Source organism: Leptodactylus fuscus, chromosome 5, assembly GCF_031893055.1.
Source record: "Leptodactylus fuscus isolate aLepFus1 chromosome 5, aLepFus1.hap2, whole genome shotgun sequence".
NCBI classification, from domain to species: Eukaryota; Metazoa; Chordata; class Amphibia; order Anura; family Leptodactylidae; genus Leptodactylus; species Leptodactylus fuscus.
In genome coordinates this window covers 98,538,580-98,558,410 of record NC_134269.1, presented here as the reverse complement: position 1 = coordinate 98,558,410, position 19,831 = coordinate 98,538,580, and the positions used below count along the sequence as shown (strand labels likewise).

General features: G+C 39.9%; 1 protein-coding gene across 2 annotated transcripts in view; it reads right to left on the bottom strand.

Moving 5' to 3' along the window:
• Positions 1–19,831, bottom strand: part of SND1 (staphylococcal nuclease and tudor domain containing 1) — a 437,816-nt gene that overhangs the window by 376,765 nt on the left and 41,220 nt on the right. For both annotated transcript variants that reach the window (XM_075273874.1, XM_075273875.1), the window contains exon 10: positions 8,847–8,960. In XM_075273874.1, the coding sequence (XP_075129975.1) occupies positions 8,847–8,960 (114 nt within the window). The remainder of the gene's footprint in view (positions 1–8,846; positions 8,961–19,831) is intronic.

Sequence of the window (19,831 nt, the reverse complement as noted above, 5' to 3'; positions counted from 1 at the left end):
ACACACTCAATACACATTTTCCGCACACTCTATATTTATGCAAAGGACAAAATAAATAGATAAAAAAAAAAAAAAAAAAAAAAAAAAAACAAACAAAAAACACCCCACGAAGCATTGGGGTATCCATACCATGGACTACTACTAACTAGCAGGGTGAATATATACCGTATAGGCTAGAGTATAAGCCTAGTTTTTCAGGGGGAGGGGGTCTATGACCAGTCGCAATAGTAATGTATAGAATCTCCCATAAAATAGTGGGGGGAAAAAAAAGCTTTACAAAAAAAATTAAAAAATAAAAGTTCTAAATCACTTCTTTCCCAAGAATACATATAAAAGTAGAAAAAGACTGTGAAACACATACACAACAGGTATCCCTGTGTCTGAAAGTGCCCGGTCTACTAAATATAGGGTATCTGCAGTGCTCCTGTTCCATTGGGAAGGGGTTAATAAGAGCATTGCAGATACCCTATATTCAGCCAGGCTGAATTCCAAGTGGGTGGGGGGGGGGGGACAGTCCTCAAGCTCAGGGAAGGGGCAGACAGACAACCAAAACACCCCCTTCTCCTTTCCCAGCACCCAGCAACTACTGCACCCAAAAACTTCGAACAGTAGCTGCTGCATTTCCGCCCCTCGGCTTATATTCAAGTCAATAAGTTTTCCCATTTTTTTTGTAGTAAAATTAGGAGTCTCGGCTTATATTTGGGTCAGCTTATACTCGAGTATATACGGTACTTGTCATTTTATTTTTCTATTATTTTTTCTACATTTTACTAAATTGAACAACTCTTTTAAAAGGACCTACAGAATTAAACCTTGACAACAGTTTGAAGCAGCATAGTGGCTGCAACTTTTGCAACAACAGTTGCTTTGCAGCGCTGACAATCCTAGGTTCATGTCCAGCCGCGTACAACTCAATGGATTTTCTATTTTCTCCCAGTGTTTGCATGGGTTTCCTCCCACACTACAAAGTTAGGGCTCACACGGGGCAAGAGGGGAAGGATTTTGGCGCTGAATCCACGTCAGAATCCTCCCCCTCACAATAGAGGTCTATGTAGACCACTAGCTTTCTTTTTTCCGTGAGCAGTATGTTCACACTCATGGAAAAAGAAGCGAGCTGCCCTTTCTTCAGGCAGATTCCGCAGGTGATTCAGGCGCAGCGTCCGCCTCACGGCAGCACCCTCCAGACTGGGCCAATTCATTTGGGCCTACCCCAGAGCGGGAAGCCGCAACTGTTGGAAGTTGCAGCAGGCGCATTTTGGTCCTATTCTGACGCGGCTTCCCGCGTCAAAATCAGGACCAAAACGCGCAGCGCTTGTCCGCATGTGAACTAGCCCTTGTACGACTTAACAAATTTAGATTGTGAACCCTACTCGGGACAGCAGCCGACAATATCTGTAAAGCGCTGCAGAATATGATGGCGCTATATAAGCAAGATAAACAAATAAAATGGAGTAAATCGATCCTATAAATACCTTACGGTCAGCTATTTTTACAAGAAGGCAATTTACCTACCGGTATATTTTTGTCTGTGGAAGTATCCAGAAGAAACCCTCACAAACATATCATGAACATACAAACTTCATGTAGATATTGCCCTTAAATCGGATATGAACCCAGGACTCCAGCAGCGCAAGGCAACAGTGCTAACCACTGAGCCACTGCCTGTTTTAGAAGAAATCACATAATTTGCATATTCTCAACCATGCAAATGCAGCAAATTAAGATTTGCTTTTATAATAAAGATTATTACCATGTTGGACACTGTAGCATCTATCACCATTGGGCTTCATAAGTACACAATTGTTCAGTGGGCCGCCTTACTCCCAGTGTTGCATCAAGGGAATTGTCTTTTGTCAAAGTCACTTTTTTTTTTTGGCCAAATCAGGTCAACTGAGCAGTGTCAAATATAGTTCACCCTTTATCTAACCAGGACTGTGGATGTGCCAAACCATAGAGTCAGGCTCCAACTCCTGCTCTGTCTCCGCTTCATTCATAAAGGGCTGACAGTCATGGTCAATCAGAAGCAGTAAAGATCCTCTAATTCATTAAAATATAGTGACTGAATGCCTATAATAAGTAAATATGTAACAAACTATGCATTTAATTAGTCATACAAATTTAATCATTGTATAACATTCAAAATCAATAATTTTATCTTGAAGCCGGAGTCGGTAACAAACAACTTTACATCCCTTTTCCACATTTTGTAGATCTCAGAAAGTAACTTGAACAAAGTACACAATTTTAGACTGTAAAAACATTTAACAGTTCAGTCAGAAGCCTCTGCAGTTCGCAAAGGATTCCAGCAGATTCCTGGATAACGTCACAGTCTTTTACAAATGACAGTAGCAGGCAGTCACATACAGGCTATTATGTGCATCTCTTCCCAGCTACAGCGGATGTTAATACAAGCAGGAATTTGCAATGACAGAGCTGTATTCTGAATATCTCCCACCTGTCAGATCTGAACAGCCTTTACAAACACAAAAGAGAAAACAGCAAGTCCTCATTCTAACTAATGAATCATGCGAATTACAAGAAACCCACTGAAAATGTGGTTGACAGGAAAATCATGTTTTGCTCTCCAGTTTATCCTGCCACCAAGTGACGCAGGATATACACTGCACATTGTGCTGACCCTTGGGTTTTGTACAGCTGTACAATGTTTTTATATTTGGAGACAGATAAGGGCCTTTTTATACGATTTCAGTGAGAACAAGTTTACTATACAGATATATAGGATTATAGGAAAACAAATTATATTGTACTAAGTATATAATCCCAAATGTAAACTTAAGGGGTTGCATCAAAAAAAAAATAAAAATAAAAAAAAAAAAAATCACTAACTGGATGCAACAACCATGGCGATCAGCTGATCAGACATTGTTCCGATTTTTTGGACTAGTAGTCGAATTTTGGCACCTTCAATGTTGCAGTGCTACTTCTTTCACTAATATGGCCATTTAGCCATTCATCATGAGACAATACAATTCAGTAGTGCTCAAACAGAACAAAGCAATGCTACCATAAGAGTTGAAAAGGCTGTTTTGTTTTATTCCCTGCTAAAATTGTATAATTGGTATGACAGAGTAGAAGGCAAGAAGCATAAAGGCTTCTCTTTGGAAGAGATGCTGTTTGGGCTTGTCAGTCACTGCAACACAATCTGGCAGAAGATACAACTTTAATAAACATTGTGCTGCTTTCACTTGATGCCCAGAGCATACCCATACTACCAAGTTCCATGCAGTCAAAAGCCAATGTTCTGCAGCACCAGGGTTGTAATTTAAAGGGGTTGCCCAAGTGTAGTAGGATGGCATATCAAAATTGTACTGTGACACTAAGATCCTACTAGATACCGTATATACTCGAGTATAAGCCGACCCGAATATAAGCCGAGGCCCCTAATTTTACCACAAAAAATGGGAAAACATTGACTCGAGTATAAGCCGAGGGAGGGAAATGCAGCACCTACCGGAAAGTGTCAAAAATTAAAATGTCTGGAGTTTTTGGGTGAGATAGTTGCTGGGTGCTGGTGAAGGGGAGGGGGTGTTTTAGTTGTCTGTCTGCTCCTTCCCTGAGCTTGAGAACTGGGTTTTTCCCCCCACTTGGAATTCAGCCTGGCTGAATATAGGGTATCTACAGTGCTCCTTTTAACCCTTCCCGACGGAATAGGAGCAGTGCAGATACTCTATATTCAGCCTGGCTGTAGTCAGGCGGGGTCTGGAGAGCAAGGGTCTGGAGCAGTGCTGCTGCTGATAGGTGAGTGATGAAGAAGCGCTGTCTCTAGGGCCGCCCAAGATGTTTCCAGAGCGTCTTCTCTGCTGAAAGCAGCGGTGCACTAAGAAGATGTAGACAAGCTGCTTTCATGCAAAAGGTGTTCACGATCTTGCTGCTTTCAGAGCCGTGTCTCTGCTGACTGTTCCAGATTTCCATTAGGAAATGTGGCAGATTTTCCTCTTTTCAAGGCGAAAAGTGCAATCCACAATAAAAATCCACAGTATAAATAACCATGATGCACAACTGGTCAGTTTGTTTGTTTGTTTGTTTGTTTTGTTTTTAATAACTATATTTAAAATATACCGGCTTTTCCAATCTTTGAAAATAATGATAGATTACAGCTAAAAAAAAAAAAAAAATCACTCCAAACTTATTTCAGTATTTCATCTAGCTGCTATTCAAGTCTGTAAAAGAGGACTGATCAAGCCATAGGTGAACCGTACCCCAAAAATGAAAAAGGCACTTGCCATTAAGACAGAAGGCTCAAACAGTCGAGCTTTGATAGCTGTCAGATTCTCAAAGAGGTATTTCGTTGCTGCCGCAACTCAGCCGTTCAGAAATGACAAGAGAAACACATTCAAGGTCAGCTTTAATCACTTAAAATGTTAATGGCAGTTCTCCATAAATATTTACTCCTTCAGGGCTTCCTCAACATTTAACAAATCTAATGTGTGTTGAATCAAAGCTGGCAGATTTTACATTGTTATTGGAAGCAGCAGATTATTCTTTAATATATGAGACTCAGCTCGCGTGGAGCAATTTTATGCAGCAAGTGAGTCCTGAAGAATAATTGGCTTGACAAACTCATCCCCAGTCACTAAGACTGTATTTCAAATGACTACTTGACCTAACCACACTGGAAGCAGGTGTTTTATGGGCCTTTTGATATGCCAGAATAGAATGCCCTTTCCAAACAGAAATAAAATGAGAATTATTCATATTCATTATTGTATACACCAGTAATAAAAGGAATCAGAGAGAAACTCTCACAAATAGCACTAATTATTACCATTAACAGGAGTGAGAAGGTGACAGAGTGCTGGAGTCCAGGTATATCAGCACAAGGTTTCTGACGTATGTGTGGTCCTGGGTGGATCTGGACTAGGCCTCAGCCCAGGTGTAGATCCTGGGTTCATTACTAACCCATAAAATGCTGAAGAGCCTGCAGTTCATGGCAGTTCCATGAGGTAAAAGGAGGTGTGTGGTTCTGTCCTGTAACCCTGAGTCCGGTGAGACAATATTGCGCCTGTTGTGTTCGTGTGGCTGTAAGAAAGCCACATGTATAGTTAGGTTATCCGTTCTGTTAGCTAGTGGTTCAGACGAGCAGGTATTTATTTTGTTTTTGCTAAAGTTAAGGCTGTATTTTGTTTTCTGTCTTTTTTGTGCTTGAAGTCAAGGTTTATTTATTTTCTTGTTTTTATGTAAATGAACCAGTTTGCTGCACATTTTGTGTCCCTGTCCTGACTGTTTGGGTTTGCACCACTGCTTCTACAGAGCTAACTTCCCCACACAGGGTGGGGTATGACTCCATTCTTGAAGATGTTCCTACCTTAATTGACTTTTTAGGGTTTAGCGCATACAAACATTCATCAAAGTGGATCCGTCAGAAGAGCACTAAGTGGGGCTCTCCTCATGAAAGAAAAGCTATTGGACGGATTTACCAATCTAAATTAACCAGAATTCTATCTTATATGCGGTATACAGTATTTTTGCTGCAAATTCTGCATTTTAGGCTGCGGACACACTTTCTGTACTTGCAGGCTAACCCACGACAAAGCACAGTACAAGAGTAGTGAATGGTGTTTGAAGCAGGACTGTGTCGGAAAAATGTATCCTCTCTACTTTGTTCAAGTTACTTTCTGATACATAGAAAATGTGGAAAAGTGATGTAAAGTTAGTTACAGGGTTGTGGAGTTGGAGTTACCGAATCTGGCTTCACAATAAGTTATTTTTAATCATATTATAAAATTTTTATTTTGCATAATAAATTAGTGGCATAATTAATTTCACTGGCTTTTCTTACAGCAAGTCTTTCAGCAGGAAAATTGATATCAAACTGTACCTTCAAGATGCATCTTCACTTTCCAAAGATGCCTTTCTTATTCTGCACTCCAGCTCTATTTTCTGAAAATTTGTGTTTTCCTTTTATTCAAATTAGTTGAAAAGGGCTTTCTTCTGCTAGGGCTTCAATTTCCAGACAACCACACCACTTTGACACATTTCTCTGCCATTGGCTGTGGCTAACTAGAGCAGAGAGTGAGAAGAAATGCCTAAAACTCCTTTTCAGCTAAATTTGTTTAAACCATTTAGGATTACAGTAGTTTATGAAATAACCTCTTTCAGGGTCAGGGTTTCATACTATACTGTATATTATTTAGTGTTGAACTGGGAACCTGTCTGGAAATATCCAAGAGCATTTACCTTTTCCTGGGGGATATCTGGAACTACATTAATCAAGGTGGTAAAATTACCAAAATTACTCCACATCTTTGCTAACTCTCCTATGTGAATCCCTAGAAGTTATAAAAAAAAATCTAATCAGCTATGTATGATGTTATTTGGCAGGGTAAAAAATTCTAATTTCACAAAAATATTTGGAAAATAGAGTGTTTTTTTTCCATTTCCAGAGCTATTTTTTTTCTTTTTTTAGATTCTCAAGTCTAGCACTTTGCGGAATGGAATTTATTTAGGGTAAATAAGTAAATTATTAGAAAGCTGATGGGGATATGTGGAGAGATGTGTTTACTTTATTAGAATCTGGTGTTTTGCATTTTAAGACTTCCAGAATTTTGGGAACATTTAGAACATCACAAAAAAGTGGCCAACAGTCATCTTACATGTATGAAAGATCATCTTAAATGTATGAGTGTATGTCTTAAAAAAGATAATAGCGCATCAGTACCTCAGTAGGAGTGGGATGGGAAAGAGCAAAGGATAGAGTGCAGATTTTCAGCCTTACAGCAGTTCAGCGTGGAATAGGTAAAACGAAGTGTATTCAACCAAAGCCAATTATAATTATAGCTGGGTATGCAGCAAGAAGCCAAACGGCAGTCCAGAGCTATTAAATAGCAATTAGCATCGCAATGTTACTGGATGCTGAAGAGGATGCACTTGGAAAATAAACAAGGAGTGTGAAAGGTCTGTACCATCTACCTACTCATGCCACTGGCCATCTGTATCTACAATTTATGATGGAATACAGTCAATAGATAGAAATACACGAGAATGGTCATGCATACAACAGTGATTGTATGTGAAAAATCATCATATCTTACATCTGCAGGCAATGTTACACACACATATTACTCTGACCTAAATAGGTCTTATATTTAAAGCCAAAATATAGTCTTCATCATGTCCTGCAAAGTATATTATAAAAAAAAAAAAAAAAAAACACACACACACACACCAGCTTGAATCTACCATAAAAGATATTAGGATATAAGGGCTGTTGGTTTCAGGCAAGTAAACATACAAGGTGCCATGTGAAGAGTCATGGTACAGATTTTCAACAGTCATATTTATCATTTCATAAGGTTGATTCTGCACATATACTCTGTATCAAGTGTTTGCAAAGTTAAAAACAAAAGCAAATGGGAGGGGCTGTGCCAAAACATTTAAGGCCATTTATTAATAGTCATTCAAGAGTTGGCAAAACTGGCATCAAAGTTATGGCATTTAATTCGGGGCACAATATATATATACACACACACACACAGTGTGTGTGTGTGTGTGTGTGTGTGTGTGTGTGTGTGTATGTATATATGTATATATATATATATATATATATATATATATATATATATATATATATATATATATATATATATATATACACATATAAGTATTTTGGGTATTGTAGGTCCATTCCATTGAACACTACCAAGTTGCAGTAATCCACAACCTGTACGAGTTTTTTGTTAAGAAGTTGTGTATTTCTAATCTGCAACAATTCCTTAAAGGGGTTGTCCAGTTTCAGCAAATAAATATTCCAATATCTGTATCGGTTCCTCAGGGTTTTCTAGACCTCTGCTTGCTATCTTGCTGTTGTTCTGTTTTTATTTCAGTTGGCTAATAATTAGTCCATGGTCATGTGGTATAACACACAGGTGCACAGTCCATTACAAGACAGAGCTGTGCTGTGACTAACAGGATGTGCACGTGTGTGTTCATCACATGACCATGGACTGATTTGTATCCAGTGGAAGTAAACAAAGAATAACCGCAGGCAGAAATCTAGAAAGCAGTGAGGAATTGATACAGAAAGAATACTGGAAAATGGTAGAACATTTCATTATACAAATAACGTTTATTTGCCGAAACTCGAGAATATCTAACACCATCTTCTAATTTTAGTTTATAGAAAAAGCCAGAATGAATCCCATGAAAGATACTGATGGTAGTTACCCCTCTCCCCTGCATAAGGCCTAGTTCACATGCAAATTCCACGTGTGCATATTCCATCGCGGCTTTCCGCTCCGGATTGGGCCCAAATGAATGGGCCTAGTCCGGAGGGTGCTGTTACGAGGTGGACACCATGGATGATTCAGCCGTGGAATCTGCTTGAGGAAAGAGCAGCTCGTTTCTTTTTTTCCGCTAGCGGCCTACACAGACCACCATTGTGAGGGGGCGGATTATGACGTGGATTCCGTGCCAAAATCCGCCCCCTCTTGCCCCGTGTGAACGGGGCCTTAGAAACCATTACAATTTAGAAAATAGAAAAACAGACAAAGCATTTCTTGGACCACCAGTTGCGCCTTATGCACAAACCCATTAATTAGAAGTTACAGCGCCATTTGTGTTCTCCACGAACAGCACACTATTCTACTGATATCAATGGATGTATTTTCTCCAAGGACCAATGGTGACATGCACTGCTTTGGTAGGCTTTGCAAACCAAAAGTGCCCACTGAAGGAAGTTACAGTTTTTCATGGATATAAAAATGGACTGACAATTGACTGCCTAAATGCAGTCCTTTATTAACACAAATTGGCCATACACACATAAATAAGGCCTGAAACTGCAGCAATTATCAATTTAGGTCTTTTCTGCAGGTCATAGTTCTTACCTGAGATCCTTCACCTTCAAGTCTGGGAGGTCTGATGCTGGAGAGATGAATGGTTTTGTACTCCCCAGAGTTCAGCTTCACTACTACAGCATCAGCGTTTAGCACTTGAACAACCTGCAAGAAAATAAACATTGTTAGAACAATGCCTAAAATGTATTTGATTATTATTAGAGAACTATTACCATAAAAAGTACAGTTAAGTCACTTCAGCGTATGTTCATTTTATGAAGTACACATAATAAGCACAAGGTCTGAAGATGGTTGCAAATGGAGGTCTGACTTAATCTGAAGAGGACAGGAGCAAAATGAGCCAAGACGAGAAACACAATTTGTAAACTGTCTGTTCAAACTGAAATGAAAACTATCCAAATTATAGTAAATTTCACTCTGACTAAATGCCACCCATTTCTCTTGTCACTTTTAAAGAAAAATACTTTATCCAAAAAAAGGGAATTGTAATGTTACAGCAGCTTTACACGCAAAATCAAAACAGAATAATAAAAAAAAAATACATACAATTCTACATAACAAAATGACATTATCTGAAAAAAAATAGTTTCAAGGAAGTGTAAAAGGGCTTAAAGTCACTAATGTCTCTTTAAAAATAGTGTGTGTGGCTTATACCAGAAAACAGGAGCAAATTCCTTGATAAATTTCAATGTCATTTCCATTTGTCAATCAAGGACAACAAACATGATTGCAAAGTTGTGAAAATCTGAAATTACCTATCTGCAAAAAAAAAAAACAAAAAAACAAAAAAACACAGCAATCTTATTATACTGTAATCTTCTCCCTTCAGTGGTTTATGGCCAGCATCCATTGGAATCTGTGCATTTGGCAGGGTTTCCTAGGAACGTGCATTGCTACTCATGCGCAGTAGCTCCCAGCCAAGTCTCCATACTGTGGATGACTTGAATAGGACAGCTCTGGTCCGTGCACAGTAGTCTTTGCCGAGTACAGCAGATAGGAGAGCTCAGATAGCTTCTGTTTTGAGTACAGCACTGGCTACAATACTTGGATACTTCCTTCTGCTGGAGTTTGCCTTGCCTGACTGTCACCGATCATGCTCTGCAGCCTGAGACAGAAACAAATGCCGTTTAAAAAAACTAAACTCACACCCTGGTTATACAGTAGTTTACATGCTTGTAGATTGTTTGCAGGCAGAAGAGATGTCACACCATACTGCCTGGTTCTGCTAGATATAAGAAGCATTGAGAAGCTTGGATACTAAATAGTGGTAAGTAACTTCATTGTTGACTTCTGTCCCAGCTGCAACCCACTGAGGAATAGTATAACTATTGTTTTGTATGTCTCATCACACGCCTGATGCAGCATACACTGTTTTACAGCAGCGCTAGGAGTACGCATATAGAGGTCTGCATAATCCCATCCACTAAACAACCACAAAGCAGTGACAGATAGGAATGCCCCTTTAATTGCTTGACAGAGATTCACTCAGGCTCCACATACAATAGTGCTCAACAAAGCACAACTCCATTACACCAGATATCACGACCTTCATATCCACCTGAATATATATGCCACCTTAAAGGAATGTGAACATGCAGCAATAATATGGGGGAAAAAATGCACAAAATCCATTGCAATATGATATCTACACTGCAAAATATGAAATTTAGTAGCATAAATTGAAAGGTCATGCACTGAAGATCTTGACAAGTATTTGGCAAAATCACATTCACTTTGGTGGTACTGTATTACATCTGCAAAATACAGTATTTCCCATTGAAGAACTGCTTTGTGCTCGATGCAGCCCGCACCCTATATTTTATAGTATTTTGAGGCAGCTTGAGAAAACTAAAGGAAAAAAATAAGTTATATAACATATATATTATATCTAAAAACCGTGCATACACAAGTAGCTTTACTTTATGTATTACACACATTCAACGCACTGAAAGAGAAGACGCCTAAAATACAGAGCAAACTTCATGGACTGAAGTACCTGCACTCTATACATTACTCGGCTAAGTGCTGAATTTTGCCTTCATTAAAAGCTTGTCAGTAAAGGGCAAACATTCGCTTATCAAGTGAGAAATGGAGCGCACAGCCGAGCCAGTGTAAGGGCTGATTAATGAGGGTTCACAAGGTATAGCATTTAACCACATTAATGTGGTGACCAGATCCGCTCTTATTAGAAAAACCAAACTACTTCAGCTTCTATTACTGCAGGGGAGGAAAACAAAAAAGAAAATACAAATTTAAGTGCAACACAGCAATTTTAGCTTTCCAAGCTTCTGTTTGATATTTAATGGACTGGAGTTCCCACAAATAACCGAATTAGGGCAGTTTACAGTAAGAGCTTGAAGCATGTAGTCTAATATCTGTAGAGAATTAACAAAGTGCTCAAGAACAACCTACACAAACCTACTAAGTATCACCAGCAGTAGGTGTACTGGTGAAAAGGGGGTTTCTGGGTTCGCTATATTGTTAGTCTATTTTAAGGTTAGGCCATTAATATCAAGTCAGTGAGGCCTAATTCTCTGCACCCCTGCTTGAAGGGAGCCCCGCAGGTAAACACTGTGGTCTCCTCCCTGTTACATTGCTCTGAAAACCAGAACACAGTTTACTTCATAGCAGTAGTACTGTGAGTTTCTAGTTTATTCCATTCTTTAAAGGAGTTGTCCCATCTCAAGGCTCCTATCTATACTTGTAGCTCATGTAAATTGAAGACTTTTTATAAATATATTGCTTTGTGGGAAGAATATTCATATTCTTCCCATAATCCCCCACAGTGGAGCAAAAATGGCTTTATAAGACTACACACACCTACATGGTGGTCTCTCCCTAAGAAGTGACAATATCCCCATATATTGTTTTAGAAGGAAGTAAAGGAAACCAGCTGCATCCAGGAAGACTGTCAAGTAAACTCCACAGTGATTAAAATTTAACTTTTATTTTCCATACATGAATAAAAAGTTACATAGTAACTATTGCTTTTAGTCAGTCAAGAAAAGTGACGCGTTTCGGGAACACATGGTCCCTTCCTCTCGGTTCCTTCCTCTTGGAGCCGAGAGGAAGGGACCATGTGTTCCCGAAACGCGTCGCTTTTCTTGACTGACTAACCGCAATAGTTACTATGCAACTTTTTTATTCATGTATGGAAAATAAAAGTTACATTTTAATAACCGTGGAGTTTACTTGACCGTCTTCCTGGATGCAGCTGGTTTCCTTTACTTCCTTCTAAAACAATATATGGGGATATTGTTTATACAATACAAGGACATCACACCTTCAGTGTATCATTTGCGGGCTCTGTTTCCTCCCCTCTTTCCCTTGCTGTTGGGGTTCCTCAGGGCTCGGTCCTAGGCCCCCTCCTCTTTTCTCTCTACACAGCCCCCATTGGACAAACCATTGCCAGATTTGGCTTCAGGTACCATCTTTATGCTGATGACACCCAATTATACACATCTTCCCGTGACATCACCCCTGCACTCATACACAACTCCAGTGACTGTCTCTCTGCTGTCTCTAATATCATGTCCTCACTCTATCTGAAACTAAATCTCTCCAAGACTGAACTACTACTGTTTCCACCATTTAACAGATCTGTCCCTGATATATCCATTGTAGTCTCAGGCCTTACTATAACTCCTAGGCAGCATGCCCTCTGCCTCGGGGTCATGTTTGATGCAGACCTTTCCTTCACCCCTCATGTTGAATCACTCGCACGTTCATGTCACCTCCACCTCAAAAACATCTCCAGAATATGTCCTTTCCTTACCAGAGATACACTAAAGATACTTATTGTCTCTCTGATTCATTCTCGCCTTGACTACTGTAACTCCTTACTAATCAGTCTTCCCCTCACTAAACTCTCCCCTCTACAATCCATTCTGAATGCAGCGTCCAGGCTCATCTATCAGGCTAGACGCTACAGCGATGCCTCTGGTCTGTGCCAGTCGCTACACTGGCTGCCTATTCATTATAGAATAAAATATAAAGTTATCACCCTCATCCACAAGGCTCTCCATAATGCCGCACCTCCATACATTTCCTCCCTCATCTCTGTCTACCGCCCAACCCGTGCTCTCCATTCACTCAATGACCTAACACTTACATCCTCTATTATCAGAACCTCCCACGCTCGTATACAAGACTTCTCCCGAGTTGCACCACTTCTCTGGAATGCTTTACCCCGGACAATCAGATTAACTCCCAATTTCTACAGCTTCAAACGCAAACTAAAGACGCATCTTTTCAGACAAGCCTATCACAATTTCTAACGTAAACCCTTAACCTTCCTCTGTCCCCGCTCCCACATTTCCCCACATGATATGATGTCATCTCAGGATAACTTTATCTGTCCAAGCTCCATCCACATGTTAAAGAACACGACTGTTGACGGCTCATAAAGTTTTATGTTTGTGTAATGACAGTCACCTCTATTACAAAAGTGTCTGACCTCTGCATAAGCAATACCGCCCCTGCTACCTCTTGTGTCACCCCCTCTACCTCATAGATTGTAAGCTCTTGCGAGCAGGGCCCTCAGTTCCATTGTGTGAAATGACTTTCTTTGTAATGTATCTGTCTGTATTTGAACCCTACAAATTGTACAGCGCTGCGGAATATGTTGGCGCTATAGAATATAGAATATATATTAAGCCTTTAGCACTCCACTTTGCAAGGGACTATGGGAAGAATATGCAAATCTGTCTTCCATGATAAAATATACTGAAGGTTATGCACAGATTTCTGACTTCCTGTATGATGGACTGTACCAACACAGGCTCTCCGCAGGGGGAGTCAGTAACTTATGTAATGCACAATGGATGTACACTCTCTGCACTCAAGAGCTGGGGCCGAACACTAACTCCAGGCCAACAGTGACAGCAATACCAGGACTAATACAGGCTATTTCTCTTTCTTATAAGTGTATGTACTGATGGCACCAGCACTGACTGTGGCCAGACCACCACCTTACGGCACCTAAGGGCTCGTTCACATCTGCGCCCAGTCTCCATTCATGCAGGTTTCCGTTTCCTGCACAAAACTGAGCAGAAGACAGAAACCTGCAGGACTCTTTCAAACCCATTCATTTGAATGGGTTTGAAAGATGTCCGGCCGTGAGTGTCGGTGAGCGTTTTATGCTCTCCGCCGCGAAACCGTTTTTGTTTTTTTTTAAATTGGACACAAGAGTCGGTCATGCAGTATTCTGTGTCCAGTTTAAAAAAAAACGGTTTCATGGCAGAGAGCATAAAACGCTTATCGGCGCTCACGGCCGGACCCGGTCTGACAGCTTTCCGTCTTCTGCATGCAGAAGACAGAAAGCTCAGAACGGTTTCCAGGCACTAGTGTGAACCCAGCGTAAATATGTTTTCCAAGTCTTCAATTTAATTACAGTATGTGGGACTTTAAGACTTACACATACGTGTTCTACATCACTCTTTGTAATCGCCACTCCGGCTTTTGGTTTACAGAGATATGGTATGAAGGAAAGACTTGCACCTATTTGATGTTTTTCACCCAGTCCTGTTTTGTCTTAAAAACACTGATGCAAGACACTGACATGCAAAAAAAAAAAAAAAAAAAAAAAAAGCTTTAAATGGGATATTTTAGAATATAACCCAGACGAAGCTAAGCAGCTAAACTAGAGTCAGACGTGTATATACACGAGGGGGAAGTTTGGCATTTCATCACTTTATGATATGCTTGTTTATTCAGTTTTATCCTGTGAGCACATTAAATGCTAGCACTGAAGGATATAGCCTGACTGTGCATCACTACTTATGCAGCATGAAGGTAATGACTTTATGCCGATTAATCTGAAATCCATGGCTAGTGTGTCCATGTGACTGTCATGAAAGTTCCACTTCAAGGCTACACTTGAAACTTTGAGAACCTAGACTTTTGTCAAAAGGTACTTGGTTTTTGTCGCCAGTACTCCTTCATGGTGGTTTAAAAGATTTTCAAGCTAAGTGAACAGTTGGTGTTCTGGGATAAATTAGATTACTATGTCCTGACCAATGAATCCTGTGTCATAGTCTCACCAGTTGATCTCACCTCTTTTGGATTCTTTTTGTACCTTGACCTACAAAGATCTACAAACAAGCTTGCATCTTTTGGCAGTCAGTTTCTAAGTGTAACCACTAAAACTGCTGTCCGTCCTCTGTCATTCGGGTTCCCAGGTGCACACGACCGACGGAGAGACTGGCGCAGATGTGAACCTAATCTATGTGGACAAACTGGTTGCCTTCCCTAGCACATTAAAGGTGCTTACAGGCACTGAATATGAATATATATTATACATACACACAGATAGATGTTTTGACTATAATTTACTATTACAGGATAAACCACATAGATTATATATATATATATATAGTGTCACCTTTATTCTTCAGGTTTATCATCCATGCCATTTTAAGGTATTGAACACAGTAAACTTTTTTTTTTTTTTAGGTGGTCAACTGTGATTGAAAAGAAACACATACACTTGCCTGGCAGATGACAAATGTTACTCTTGGCATCTGTTGGCTCTATAGGGGTCTATGAATATGCCCAGCTCTTTAAGAACACATATGGGTCTGAATGAAGAATCAACATGACACCAAACAACTAGGATGACACTTTCCTAAAGCTAATCCTGGAATCTACTTTACAACATGTAGTCAGTGTAGTTTCACAAGCTTATACTTTAATTTTATTTTTTTTATTAAAATGTGCAGATTTACTATGCATAAAACGCCATCTCCTGAAACAGACATGCAATGCAGCAGTTTATCTTCATTTGGGAGGCAGAAAGATTTAGTAACATGCAGGCCAATTATATACCTCCCCACTGGTTTAGTTCATACAAGGAATTCATCAGTTTTGACAGGACAAGTGGACCCAGACAGTACGTGACCACAGATACAAGGCCTGGAAACCACCAAATGAAGAGAACTATATGAGAAACCAGTAGTATAGGGATACAAGGCATAAAAGATTTAACTGTTATCTTGCCAGTCACTAGTTACTGTATAATATCCAGCAACAGTTTCTGTATGAGCATTTTACTAATACTGGACACAATTAAAAACTGCCATGTCGTTTAGGCAGTGCCTAAAAAAGTCTGTATTTGTTCTTAGCAGATCAGCTTACTCCACATTAAAGAGGACCTTTCACCACTTTTGGGCACATGCAGTGTTATATACTGCTGGAAAGCTGACATAGACGAGCATTATCAGGAGTGGGAGGGGGGAGTTCCTCCCCGCTCCACAGCACAGCGTGATTGGCGCCGCGAGGCAGAAGGACGTCTCTGGCTAACTGTCAGAAACGCCCTTCTGACCATAGAGCACTACGGTACCGGCACCGTAAGCTCTTTACACCGGGCACAGATCGGGAAAGCCGACAGTGCGCTGAATTCAGCGCACTGTCAGCTTTCCAGCAGTATATAATACTGCATGTGCCCAAAAGTGGTGAAAGGTCCTCTTTAAGTAGTGGGTTAAAAAGGAACAGTCACTAAGTTTTTCCCAGCAAAACATTGCTGATGATGGGTAACCCTCATAGGGATGTGGTCACATTTCATTATTAAACTAGAGCCGTAATGTTACAAATCCTGCTGTTTCATTGACTGGCAGAGAATGGGTGTGAATAGAGCAAACACTACTTACAACTGTGACTAGTCTTCACTATAGCACCACCCAGATGACTAGTGGAGAGCAGCATACAGCTATGGAAAGCTGGGTTTATATGGCGTCTTTACTTAAGCACAGGGTTCTACCTAAAAATCTTTGTAAAATAGCTTTCCGTCTCAGTTACAGTAATTTTATTTTGTATTGTTGTCAGAGGTTGAGGCTAGAACCTGTGATATGGGCGTGGTATTGGCGTATTATTTTTTTATAATAATTTTTGGGGGGGCTGATTTCACCTGTAACTGTGCTGGTATATTTAGCCCCAAGTTACAGCAGAGTCCTCTAGAAAGCAGCAGCTCTAACAGACTGATCCATAGCGGATCACTTAACCACTGGGTCAGAGGGGAGCTGCGTCACAGCAGCTCCCATAGCGGTGTATACAGCGTTCATTGAGCACCGTGTATACAGCAATCAGAAAGGCAGGAACAATAGGTCATTTTCTAGTGACACTGTCCCTTTAATGCTAACATCTAGGGGAATGTAAGACTGAGAAGTTAACTTCGAGCAGTACCTATAGTCAAAGATATACCATAAGTTGCTATTTGGTTTGTGTCTTTTTGTTTGTCATAGGACAAGATTACAGGCAAGTCTAAGACAGTTACAGAATGAGCCAATCACTGGGCAGCTCGGCTAAACAAAGAAGCTTGAATTGGCTGATTTAGATAATAGAACTCCGCAATACATTCAATAGGGAAATACTACACATACACGCAATATAATCGGGTAATGCTACAGATATTAATAATCATCTTCATTAGTCAGTATTATACCTATTCATATTAAAGTGTTAACATGATTTGCTTCTTTCTTAATTGAAACTCCTGTTTCAGAGATTATTTAATATTTCCACTTTCTGGCTACATTATATATAAAATTAGATTAGATTAGATATACTGGCCGGACTATGATGAGTTACCGTAACGAAGTTCTGCAGATATGAACTTGTGATCTGAAATACAAACAGGTGGCCAGAGAGACATGGAAGAATACCAGGATATATACATAAGCTTACTAACTCATCCTGCTGGCTTCTAGCTTTAGCATCTCAATAAATAATTGGTTGCCTAAGTGAAAACTCTGAGATAACTCCATTGACCAGTCCTATGCCTCAGGGTGTTTGTCTCCCTCCGGCCGGTGACGTAGACCTTCCCAAAGAGGAACAACTAGTTATAAATTGATATCATCTGAATCTTACAAACAAGGTAGTTAAGTCCATTTCAGGCTTATCAAATTCTGAATTCATAAGACCAGATTTAAATTACAACAGAGAGAATACCCCTTTAATGCTTCAACAAAAACCTGACCAAAATGGCTGTCCTCTGGTAACAAATGAAAAACAAAAGAGATATTCTTAGTATGGGAGATGCTAGGTAAATGGAGATCATATTAAGGGAGTTAATAGACAAGCTTGCAAAGAGATTGCACACAACATTACCTGCCTTATAATGGGCTTTGTAATGGTGTGATGATACAAGCAGCATCATTACTGAAAATCAGATAAAACAGTAACAAGGAACAGAGGACCATAAAACACACAGTCCAATGTAAAAGCAACACAGTAACGTTAGGGAGGAAATAAAAAGTCACTAGTCTCTTTTTAACAAGCGATTTAACAAACCCTTATTTTTAGGCTTGAATAAACTGAGAGGCAAGAACATTGACTCAGAATGTGACTCTGCTTTCACACAAGTAATAGAAATTAATGACTTTCGAGCAGTAAATGATCATAGCAAGTGTTACAGCAAGTCATACAAAAAAAAAAAAAAAAAAAAGGCATTTAAGATACTGTACAACACCCAGACTTGTAAGGGATGCAAGTAGAGCAGTTTAACAGTGTTAAAGCATATCAAACGTGTACAGGAAATTCTGTATGGTAGCTAGATTAAAGTGTGACCAAGAAGGTGTCTAGTACAGCAGCAGCGAGCACTTATTTGCAGACTACTAGATTCAGAAAGGCAATGCTGCATTGTCTGTATCCTGGCTTGAAAAGGAGCCCATCAATACACATTGTTCAAGAAAGGAGATTCAGCCGAAGAGCAGGTTTAGTGCAATCTCTCTGTTGTCACTTCTGCCTGCTGGTTTGTAGATGATGCAAACCAAAGCTATGGTCTAGTATGTGTTACTGAGGTACTTCATACAAACTAAGTTAGCTGCAAGGTTAAAGTCTGAACAGCAGCATAACAGTTTTATTCATTATAACTTCATTCAAAGAATCACTAAAGGGGTTTCTGAGATTGTAGAATGTAAATAAACATTACGTATAGGTTCACACCTGCACCCGGCCTCTGCTGGGGAATTCTGTTCCCCATTCCACTTTAGGTGTAATCTAATTTTATTAGGTTTTTCAAAAATACCGAACAAAACAAATTAGAAAAAGCATTATGCCCACGAAATACCCCATTCCACTTTAAGCAGCGATTTTCTCTCTGCATTTTTCCGCCCTTTTCGAGCAGAGACCTGGCAGACACCATTATAGTCTATGAGGTCCGCGGGTTTCCGAGGGTAACCACTTTTTTTAAGCAGATTAGATTTCTGTTCAGGCGCCCCAAGCAGACCCCCCCTGAATGGAAACCTCAACACAGGAGTGAACCTAGCATCAAATAAGTTTTCTGTCAGCATGTGTGTCATTGTTCAATTTTGTAATATAATTAAATTGTTGCTCCTTTGTGTGGCATCCTGCATGTTTTCACCCTTTCCGGATCCTTAACCAATGCATTTGCATAGGCAAAATTAGGCAGAGAGCACAGGATCTTCAAGGACCTGCATAAATTAAATGAAGGGGGAGGTCCTTTAGTGCTACAGTAATGATATAGGAAACACCCCCCTTCTCTAGCAAGAGAGATGAAAGCCAGGGAGGCCCCTGCTGCTGCTCTGCATCAAGGATAGGAAGCTAGAATAAAGTGAAAGTAAAACACACAGGTACCTTCTGTGGTTACTATTCCTAGTAATGTCACACATTTGGGGTTATTAATTTAGTTTCAGTAACTCCATGTGCCTCACATTAATAGCAGTTAACCCCATCATATTCCTCATATTAATCCCTGTGTGCCCCATATAAAGGTTTACTAATATGTGAGACACATGGGGGAACTAATAAAGGACCTTAATTATGAAGATACCTAATTATTACCTCCATATAACCCACATATCAGTAACTCTTATGTGAGGAACACAGGGGATTAATGTGAGGGACATGATGGTGTTAACTGCTATTACTATGAGGCACATGGAGTTACTAAGCTGTAATGCACATGACCAGACTTTTTATGTGCAACGTTGGATAAAATTATGGACTATTATTAGAGATGAGCGAGTAGTGTTCGATCGAGTAGGTGTTCGATCGAATAC